The sequence below is a fragment of the Linepithema humile genome, chromosome 8 (genome assembly GCF_040581485.1).
Source record: "Linepithema humile isolate Giens D197 chromosome 8, Lhum_UNIL_v1.0, whole genome shotgun sequence".
Classification (NCBI taxonomy): Eukaryota; Metazoa; Arthropoda; class Insecta; order Hymenoptera; family Formicidae; genus Linepithema; species Linepithema humile.
Window position 1 is genome coordinate 9,167,691 of NC_090135.1, and position 10,694 is coordinate 9,178,384.

The following is a 10,694-nucleotide window of genomic DNA, read 5'->3' on the forward strand; positions in this document are numbered from 1 at the left end:
TTGCTTTCCTTTTTCTATCGCAACAATGCAAAAGTGACGATAACAGATTGTCGATTCGTTTGATCAGAAGACAATCATATTACGATTAATTAAATATCTACATTGATTACGTCAATCATCGACGCGAATAGAATCGGTTTTGTGTATGTAACACCGGCTGTTTTACATAATTCTGTTTGTTGGCAAATATAACTTCTGTCTTATAATAGCGATTACGTGACATTACATTACGTGTATGTATATGTATTCCGTACAGCGTTGACGATGCTTTAATCATGACTGTCAGTGCTTATCTCGATTACTAATGTCGGTATCTCGCGCATAACAAAGTGTTGGTTACAAGAGTTACATCACTTGTCGCTATAGCTTTTCGCGGGGAATACTTTTCAATTGAACACGCCGACAAAAACATAATGCTGATACAATATATAGAATATACGAGAACATAGTTACCGCTTGAGAATATTTGAGATCCTTTTCTTTGAGATCAATTATTTCGTACGAGCGAGATAACTTTTGCGTGTGGAACGCCGCAACGGTTTCTCAACATCATTTTGCAAAAATATGTTGGCCGCCTTGCTGCGTTATCAAGCTCCGCATGAGATGTTTCTCGCGATCGCCGCTAGAAGGTCGCAACGTTGATATTTGTCGAAAAACTTGTTCAGATAATTTACAAAATTTTTTGAATATTTATTCTTTTAAAATTAAGCGTTGTATTTGTTGGGACTGGTGTTTCGTTTTTTTCTTGGTATATCAATTCTTATTTTTCAACTATTGTTATGACCACAAAATCCTCTTATACTCGATTTACAATTCTGATTTTTCCTACAAAAAAATAATTACAAACTTTTTATCGTAAAAAATTATTATACATAAAATTTGATTGTTTTACGCCTTGATAAAATACTATTTGGAATAAAATACTTTCATTATATATTTTATTCCAATATTTGTGCATATATGCTTTTTTATATAATTGTGGAAAACTTGTATGAAAAGTTTTCCACAAAAGAACTTTAATGAACGTGATAGAATTTATATGTAACGATAAGAGTGCTAAATTTAATTAATAATCGCAGTGCAATATATTATCACTTTAATTAATTTCTTAATTTGAATTCCGCTTATCTGTATCATTATCAGAGATAAAATATACGAAGAGATTCGCGTTTTGTTACAAATAATTTTATTAATAAATATAAGACCAGAATTGTTCACAAGGCACAGATTCCACAGATCGTTCGAGCAAAACGCGCGAAGGAGACTGAAAGGTTTTCCCTCCGCTAGTCCAATGTTTCCTTTCCGGTTTTTGGTAGCATGAATGAGAAGACACCGCACGCTGAAAATCAATCATGTTATATTAGTTTATGATGTCAATTAAGATTAAAACCAGCATTTAGACAACTTCTAAATGGAAATAGAACAATATTATCATTTTTTTTCACAAAAAATTGAAATATATGCGCGAAAAAGTATTTCAAAATTGCCTCAGATCCAAATTACATTTTTGATTACAATTGAATTTAAATAGAAAAAATTTCTTACCGAACAGAAACGCGGCGAACAATATGATGGGAACTACGCAGGCTAAATCGATGAGATAACCAAACACCAGGTTGCCGACTAAAGCACCCAGTCGACCCATTGTTAGCGACAAAGCCGCGGCCATCACTCTGAAACATTATTAACAAATTAATCAATTTCAGGCTGAAGGAATAAAAAGGTCGAAGAAAGCGCAATTGTTTGCTCACCTGAGATTCGTCGGGAACATGTCGACAATCACGCAGTAAACTAGAGAGATCCCGAGGGACGTAAGGGCCTCGAATATGCACGAGAGCACCAGATTCTGCGTCGAGTCCACCACATAATAGAAGCCCACGGTCACCGCGCCGGAAACCACCAACGACACGACTGAAAGCACAGTTTCGTTTCGTCTAATTTGGACAATTACGGAGAACTTAATTGCATTTTGATGATTAAAATCCAATTCAATTTAATCAGAGAAGTTAAAATTTAGATAATTGTACGTTAGAACATGCTCTCGGTTCCTGATCCTAAGTTCTCAAATCTCGATACTCACTCAGGAAGAATTTCGCTCCAAGTTTGTGCACGAAGACGGGCAGGATGATGGAGCCGGGGATGCAGGCGAGACCTATGTATACGGTGTGCAGGTAAACGGAAGGCGCGATTATCGTGTCGCATCCGTACAGATCGAAGGAGGTGGTGTTGTCCGACAGAGCGGATACTATGCACACCGACGTGGTCTCGCCGGGATTTGTGTGCTCAAATTGCTCGAATCTTGTCGAAACAAAATCAAAATCACAAAGGATAAGTCAATTATAAAAATTAAAATTTAATAAAGTAAGAGAACTGTCGATTAAAGTTTAAATAAAGTCACTAGTACGTAAAAAGAAAACTTTTTTTAATATTCTAAAAAGGATTTGTGCTTTCAAACTTCGATATTTGCACTTGTTGGAATTAGAATTAAAGTTGGAGATGAAATTAATACTAAAGCTAGAAATAAAATTAAATTTTTATCAGAATTATACGCCAATCTTTTACCGTGTGACTTTATATAAACAGTTTTCCACAGAAAAATCGATATGATAAACACTTTTATCGAGAAGTGGAAGTTACCTGGTGAACAATTCCGGAAACCAGACCATTAGAGTGTAGTAGCTGCTGGTGAGTCCGAATTGAATAGCACAGGCGAGCAGAGTGTTGCGTAAATAGGGCGGTTTGCAGAGCGCAGTCGTAAGATCCCGTATTTCTGCAAGGAGCACCTTCAGGTCCTTCCGCTTGTGCAATTTCAGAGATCTAGTACTCTTATCCTTCGTCTTTTCTTGCAGGCACTTCACCTGTAGCGAAAAAAAAAAATTCAAATAATTTGCTGCCGTCTTGTTTCTACAACGAAAAAATTGTAGCAGCCTTACCGGATAAGTGTCGGGATCGGCGCCGGTGTTGCGCGAGTAGATCCACTTGAACACCTCGAGCGCGGCGTCGGTCTCGCCGCACTCCAGCAGGAACTTCGGGCTCTCCGGGAAGGCGAAGAGCCACAGGCCGAGCATGAGCGACGGCAGGGCGCAGAGCGCGACGAAGAGATTCCACGACTTGAAGTAGAACGTCTCGCTCACGTACGTCAAGTCCATTGGTATGATCAGCCAGGCAATCACTGAAAATGATTCGACACCTCGAGCTTTGACTCTTCAAGAGCAGATTACGAAACGACGAAGGCTACTTACGCGGCAGCACGATCACGCCGACCGTCCAGAACATCTCCATCCAGCAGAGACAGCGCTCGCGGTACTTCGTGGGCTGAAACTCGCCGAGATACGGAAAGCAGATGCCCATAGCGCCGGTCACGCTGTGTGAATATTGAAATAAAGATATAAAGTTTATGCAAAATGTACATTTTGATCGTAGTGACAAAATCTTGGGATTTATTTTTCCTCAGCGAAAATATCGTTCAGTTCAAAATTAAACGTGATTGGAGGGAAATTCTCTTCGCTTCAAGCATATTTTTTGCTTAATTTTAAAAATTAAATAGAATAATTACGTAAATTGAAAAATAATCTTTAATATTTCCGTCGAGAGGAAAGAAGCAAATCTATCGTCAAAATTACAGTCATCCGTGTGCGATTGACTCACGCAAAGCCGTTTAAGAACCGAAAGGCCAGGAACACCCAGAAATACTGGACGAAGGAAGACGCGATGCCGACGATGCCGTCCATCAACAGCGTGGCTATTAACACGATCTTCCTGCCCTTCGTGTCAGCCAGGCATCCCCATATATACGATCCAACCACCATACCTGCAAGAATACGAAGAGTTCTCGTCAATTTATAAAAATCTCGATTTCTCCAATCGATGAACTTTTACCGACCTAACATTGGAGAGGCAGTCAGCCATCCCTTCGCGGTGGAATCCATCTCCAGGTCGCATTGCGCTGCCGGAAGTACGAACGAAAGTATCGTCACCCCGATCGCCGTGTCCATATAAATCAGGCCGCAGATGGCCAGCAGCATGTAGTGGAATCTTCCAAACCCTAACGCATTGAATTTAATTGGTTAAAGACTGTCGAATATTATTATCGTATCAATGTATCAGAATCTGGTAATTTTATTTCTCTCAGGAATTTTTTAATTATCGAAACGCAAGATTTTTGTAGATCGAATTACATGAATTGTGTCTTTGGGTCTTTAGATCACTGTGTGAACTTTGGAACTACGAGTTTTCTTTGTGAAACTCTCTTGCCTGTTACGGTGATTGCATGCTCGAAGTCGGCACCTCCGTCTGCCAGGAAGTCGAGTCCTGCAATAGAAGAAGAAGAGGAACATGAGATAAAATAATGACGGTAGAAGTAATTATTTCCTTCTATTCTCTCCTTTCCATTTCTTAATAATTATTAACAGATTCGCGCAGTTTGCAAATTTTCTTCTGTGTATTAAATAAATCTACACTGATAAAAAATGTAAGAAGCAGTGAATATTTTTAGCAGAATCTTCGAAGGGGGTAAAGAAACAATCGGCCCGCTCACCCATGATCGCCGCTCAAGTCGCTGGACGTCCTGAAGGTGCTCGCGCGGCGGAAGTTCTCCTTCGAAGACGTGCCGTCGCAGTGTCTTGGCTTCCCGGTGGTGCTGCTGCCGCGATATCGTTTCTGAAGGCGACACCCCGCGTTCATTGGTGAATGGTGAACACCCGGTGGTATCCCGCCGGCGTAGCTGCCGTCAACTCCACCCCCGAGACTGTCACACCGTGAGAAAACGCCGTGGAACAGCAGCGAGCGGCGACTTGCGGACGAATATACCTGCCTGCGACGATTGTCGCGACCACTTCGCGAAGTTTCCGTTTCTGCGACGAGATGAAGAAAGGGGAGTGGATCGGCAAGCGGCCGCTACTCGCGCGATCGAGCGAATGATCATAAACCATAGATCGCGGCGCGCACCTTGACTTCCGGATTAAGGCCTCGAGACTGTGTCAAGATAAGATATCATTTTACTCCTTGAAAAGAGGGGCTGAAGAACCTTCGGCTTTTCCCAAAAATAATCAGCCGCGAGAGAAAGATTGAAATTCAGACGCGTTGCAAAAAAGAAGGCACGACAATCCCAAAAATTCAGGACAAAAAGCATCGATGCAAGCTCGTTGCGGACGCGACAGGAAACTTTGACAATTCTATATGTAATTCAATACATTAGACTCGTCTGAATTATTTTCTTTCAATTTGTTGATAATTTATATTATGCGGACATGCTTAATTTGCATTTCTTATTTTGGTTTTCTCTCTTTCTCTCGGTTGAAATCCTTGTGTCAAGCTTTCGACAAGTCATGGACGTATACGTAACAAGTATTTATGACGCGAACTCACGAGTGCGTAATTTACGATCTGTGTACGCGGAAGTCAACGCGTCGCTCTTGTTTGATCATCATTCTTTCGTCGCAATTTAGCGAGATAACGTCCTTTTGCAAAATTGTGTCATACGTGTAACATTTCACATCAACGTCATCAATTTGCTCGAGTTTTAGGCGCGATAAGATATCATCGTGCGAATCACAGCATCAACATGTGTACCAATCTGCTATTATATTAATTTATTATTATATATTAGCTATTACTGTTATTTCGGTATTTTATCAATACCTTATCAGACCAATAAATATCTCTCTCTTGAGTAATAATTCAGCGATAAATATAAAAGCTATTAATAATCTGCAGCATGAAGACTTAATGATATTTATCAAGGTACAGTTAGATTCGATGTCACAGATATTGCGACGTAAAAAAACTCGATAGAACGGTGGCAATTATGAAACCTTCGATATTTGTACTGATATTGCGTTGTTCGTGAAATTACTTTTCCTAAACAAGAAGATAAGGAGCGCCAAGTATGCGCTTGATAAAATTGTTGTAAACAAAATGTTATTTCAATATATTGAATTGATAGATCAGGCAATTTTTTGGGGGTTTTGCGAAAATCTGAAGAAACTTATTATATCATTGCAAAAGTGAAAAATGTTTAAATCTGTTTCCTTTTAAGAAACAATATAAAAAAATTACATCAGCTAGAATTGAAACAAATCATGCACATAAAATTTAATTAAAAAAAATATCAACAGTGCATAAATTAATATTGTAAAATATAAACTGCCGTCATTATCGCTTTGATATTGAAAATGTACCCAGTAAAGCGCAATATCTGTAATTGTGTTTCTTTTGATCGTGAAAGATTTTATGAAATCATTCGATTAAGCGCTATTGTAACGTAGTTTCTGAATTTTCGGGGTCTATCACGTTTGAAGAACGTGACTGCGCTGATGGCGATGACACAATCATAAAAATGCCACTGCGATACTAAAAAATCATGTTTGAACGTAATGTGTAGCATGTGAAGGATGCGCGTAAGACTTCTTCCCACCCCTGTTTGTTACACGTATTATTTGTTTGCGCCGCTACTCTTGGCAAATAGAACCTTCACGGGAGCACATTATCTGGCAATCGCCGCCGACTAATAGGAAAATGTCAGATACGGTCTACTTACATCTATTCATCACTGCGCGATATCAATCATGTTCGAAACTCCTGGAATTTTCCGCGCGATAAGGGCTACCGAAAAACAGGGCGTCGCGAGGTCATTATTCTTTTCGTCTCCGCAGGTACAAAATGAATCGCGGACAATTTTTAATTCGAGAGCGAGTAATCGCGTGACTGGATCGGTCCAATGTGCACTTTACATGAGCAATCCGCACCTGGTCGGCAGAGATTTCATTCACGTTAATCAGACCGCCGATCGCAGAAAAGTTTTATACCAACGAGGATGTAATCGCGCGGGGAAATTCCTGTTTTGAATCGAAAATCTCGCTTATTGTTTGCTTATCGCAGAGATAAGTCGCTTCTCTTGTTTCACTCTTGACGAAAATATTTTTAAAAGTTAACCGATTAAATTCCAAAAAAAATTTGATTCATGAAACCTAAAGCGTAGACAAAATCGCGTACGCAGACTCCGATTACGTTTTTCCGATCGGAATCGCAAATAGTTGCAACAGATTTGTCGCATTTGTCAAGTAAGACAAAAGTGCAGAATTTTAAATAAATTTTTATGAACTAAAACAACCGCTATTGACTTTAATACATTTTTATCATCTTGAAACAAATTTTGTACGCTCAAAAAACTTCGAATAAAAACTGATAATTTTATTTAAAATAAAACTTCTTCACGGAAATACTTTTGTACTAATCTAATAGCTGCAATCAGCTTATTGCATTAATTATATCATATCGTATATGACGAATAGTTTCGATAAATATCGCACACTTGTCAGATTCCGATAATATTATAATCCAAATAATATTGACAACATGTTACACACATATCGACGGACGTTCGATTACGATCGCTAGCAGGAAGATCAAAAATAGACATAATCGTTTGATCCGCGCGGTCTAGATTTAACCGCGGAAGCTGATAACGCGTGTGATGACTCCTTTATTCGGGAGCGGACAATTAATCATTGTGCGGTGATAATCAAAGAAAACATAAGATAAGCAGTCGTCGTTGTAGTTGAGAGATTATCCGATCGTTGACACCACAGATTAATCCTCTTTAAGACGATCGCACGACAAAGATTGCTCTTTAATAGATTATTGTTTCGGTAAGTCGTGCTTTTTCTTAAGCACCTTTGGCGCCGCAAAATACTGTTTGGAGAAGATACTAAAATTTGAGGAGGAAACTTTTAGATTTCTGCAATTACAAATAGCTGTTGCGGTATCTTTGGGATCAATAAATTCTTAATTAAGGATTTTAATAAGGAATTTTAGATTCTGTTGCTATCATAAATATCTGAAAGCATAAGAATCCACGCGATAAAAAAATATTACATAAATATAAAACAAATCTTCTCGCTAACAGTATTTTGCGTAATCGCAAAAACAAATTATCATAAATAAATAAATAAATAAAATAGGTAAATTTCTTACCCACTTCAGAAAAGTGAGCCGCTGAAGAGATGCAGAAGTTGCCGATTTTGAAGTAGAACGGAAGCTCGCCTGATTAAGGACGGAATCTCTCGCCGAAGGGACGCAGTGTCTCTTCACGGGTGATCATTCACTATTTTCAGTGACCGCGACCCCGACTGCTTCAACAAGAGCATGATATTTAGGCGAATATGGGCCAATCGCAAGGAAATGCGCAGGGTCGACAATCGATTCTTCAGCACCCACAAGAACGATACGTAAATTAATGATCTTATCATTACGTATCAGGTTGATATAAAAGCTTCCTCGTTCTTTCACTGAAATCATATTTCAAGTAAAGTACAGGTCTGTAGATTTTTTTTAAAAAGAGAGTTTGAAGAACTCCTTCCAAGATAAAAGAAACATCTTGCAGCTATTCACAAAATTCATTTCAAGATACCGTGCGGTTTTACTTTACTTTTTGAACAAAAAGAAAACAAGCTTTCCAATCTTTAAAAAGAAAACTGAAAGAAATTCTCGATAGAGACAACAAATTTTTATATCAATTTCGTAAAATCACGATTTAAACGCAATTCTTCTTACTCTCTTAAAATATATTAATAAATAAAAATATGGATTACTATTTTAACAGAGAATGCTGGATCCTGAAGATATCCGGCCCATTCTTTCGCGTCGGCCCTGCAGAAGCGATTGGCGCGTACCGGGACACCCGGGATGCCTTAATTAGAACAAGTAAGGCGCGAGCAAAACCTATTAATTGCAACTATTGTCGCCTGCCAAATCGTCACGACAATTGCGTGACACGCTCGTAAGATCTCCATTTGTCTCGTTAACGTCTGCCGATTTATCGGACCGCTTTCGGTCGCGTCCCGACGTTGGCCCGCGTTCATCCCGCGAAGCCCGAAAATTTCGCCGGTAATTTTTCCCCTCGACGATCCGTCATCGGCAATACGCTCTCTCGAACGTTTAACATTATCGGCGACGCGCGGCGACGACAATGAATATCGATCCCGCGCGAGTGTTTTAAAACAGCGCGTGGAAAATATAGGCGTGTTAACGAAGCGCTCCACGCCGACGTAATTTCCTGCTAGGAAATTGTATCCTCGGCCGCACTCGTCCGCGTTCTTTCAGGCGCGCGGGAGAGGGTGGTTTCAATCGGCTTCTCTCTGTCCTTCGAAGGGATCGACTTCGCGTTTTCTCGCGGTCTGCGAAATACATTAATGGAAACAGAAAACGTTGCAGAAGTATTTTCAAAGAGAAGAAAACTTTTTCCACAAATCTTCATATGTAACGCGATGAAAAAATGATTTCAAATCTTAAGAATCTTTTCTTTTTATTTTTTTTTTTCATTGCGTTATATATGAAAATTGTTGCTCTCGCAGTTGGAAAAAGTTTTTACACACTTTTGCTGCGTTGCATGTTTTCGAAAAAGATATTTAAAAATAAAAAAAAACCTGAAATGTTCTTTAAGATGTCTCAGCTCTATTTTACGACTGCGTTTCGACAGAATTCAGGAGGCTGACATTGTTGTAGCGTCGACCGGGATATAGAACGTCAAACGTCAGCGGCCGTGAAGACCTACAATGAGAGCTTTCGTTGCGTGAATGGCCTTGGTCGAAGCTGCGTATTAGGCCGATAAACTATATCGATCGATTCACCGTCGTCCCTGTAAAACTCATTTCTTTCTTTATCTGTGTCTTTATTTCCTCGTAATTTATTTATCTAGCAAGAAACGGGATACTAAAAGACGAAAGAAAGAGAGGAAAATAGACGATAAACGAGTAGACCTCTGTATTTACTCGATTTCAAATTTATTTACTGTTATACACAGTAATCGGATTGCGTCCGGAGATGTTTTCTCCCTTATTGGACATCGCGTAAATCTCCTGTCGGTGCTACGAGGAAAAATGCAATGTTCAAGGCAAGGACTCTTCCTGGTGAATCACTAGCGAAGACAGACATCGCTTTAGCTGCAATGATGAAAAATCCTTTCTTCGTAGTAAGAAAATTATTTTTCTTAATATCTTTAATATTCTTGTGATAAATATAAAACGCTCTTGAGTTCCAATTATAGTGTTTACGAATGCCGATTTGATTGTACCTGAAATTAAGTCTCTGTGTTAATAAAGAAAAAACTCATTTCAAGAAATGCGGCGAAAAATCTTTCCTTCCTAATTTATAGCACTTATTTCTACCACATTGAATAAAAAATATCATGTTCTGTAATAATGATCGCAAAACATTACTTCTCTTTTTGGATAATTTTGCAAAATAATTGCTTTTAAAAGTGCTGACCTACATTCTCGACATGTTTTTCTTGGCTCTTTTAATACTCTTTAATAATAAACATAAAATATTTTTCTCTCTCTCGAATAAGATAAGCGAGATTCTCGTAAAATAATTTCGAATTGCAACATTTAAAAGCGCTGAATCACATTTCTAATGTTTTTTCAGCTTTCTTTAATAAAAATTATAAAATATTTTTCTGAAATAAGATAATTAACTTCGCCACTTTTTTAGAAGTGTTGATTTCTCGAGAAAATAATGCAGCTAAAAAATCCTAATTATATTGAAAGATTTCCGAGCTTTTTCCGATTGTAAAACGCATTTTGGCGAATCGACAGCGTAAATCGTCTTGCGAGTCCGAGATTGCGCGGGCATTTCTCGAGCTTTCGTGCTTGCAGGGGGGAGTGCTCGTATGACGATCAGTCGTTCGCCGTCCG

The 10,694-nt window shown here is 38.8% G+C and overlaps 1 protein-coding gene and 1 long non-coding RNA gene across 2 annotated transcripts; one reads left to right on the forward strand and one right to left on the reverse strand.

Annotated features, from left to right (window-relative positions):
- Positions 1–1,169: 1,169 nt before the first annotated feature.
- Positions 1,170–4,922, reverse strand: LOC105676772 (synaptic vesicle glycoprotein 2B). The gene is made up of 11 exons (XM_012374933.2): positions 4,538–4,922; positions 4,255–4,311; positions 3,884–4,045; positions 3,649–3,811; positions 3,243–3,364; positions 2,934–3,172; positions 2,638–2,858; positions 2,081–2,298; positions 1,752–1,911; positions 1,546–1,673; positions 1,170–1,339 (listed from the first exon to the last, which is right to left on the reverse strand). The coding sequence occupies exons 1-11, from the start codon at positions 4,539–4,541 to the stop codon at positions 1,284–1,286; spliced, it is 1,530 nt and encodes a 509-aa protein (XP_012230356.1). The 5' UTR covers positions 4,542–4,922; the 3' UTR covers positions 1,170–1,283.
- LOC137001420 (uncharacterized) lies at positions 3,994–4,872 on the forward strand. The gene is made up of 2 exons (XR_010891439.1): positions 3,994–4,113; positions 4,204–4,872. It is a non-coding gene; the product is annotated as an uncharacterized lncRNA (long non-coding RNA).
- Positions 4,923–10,694: the final 5,772 nt, after the last annotated feature.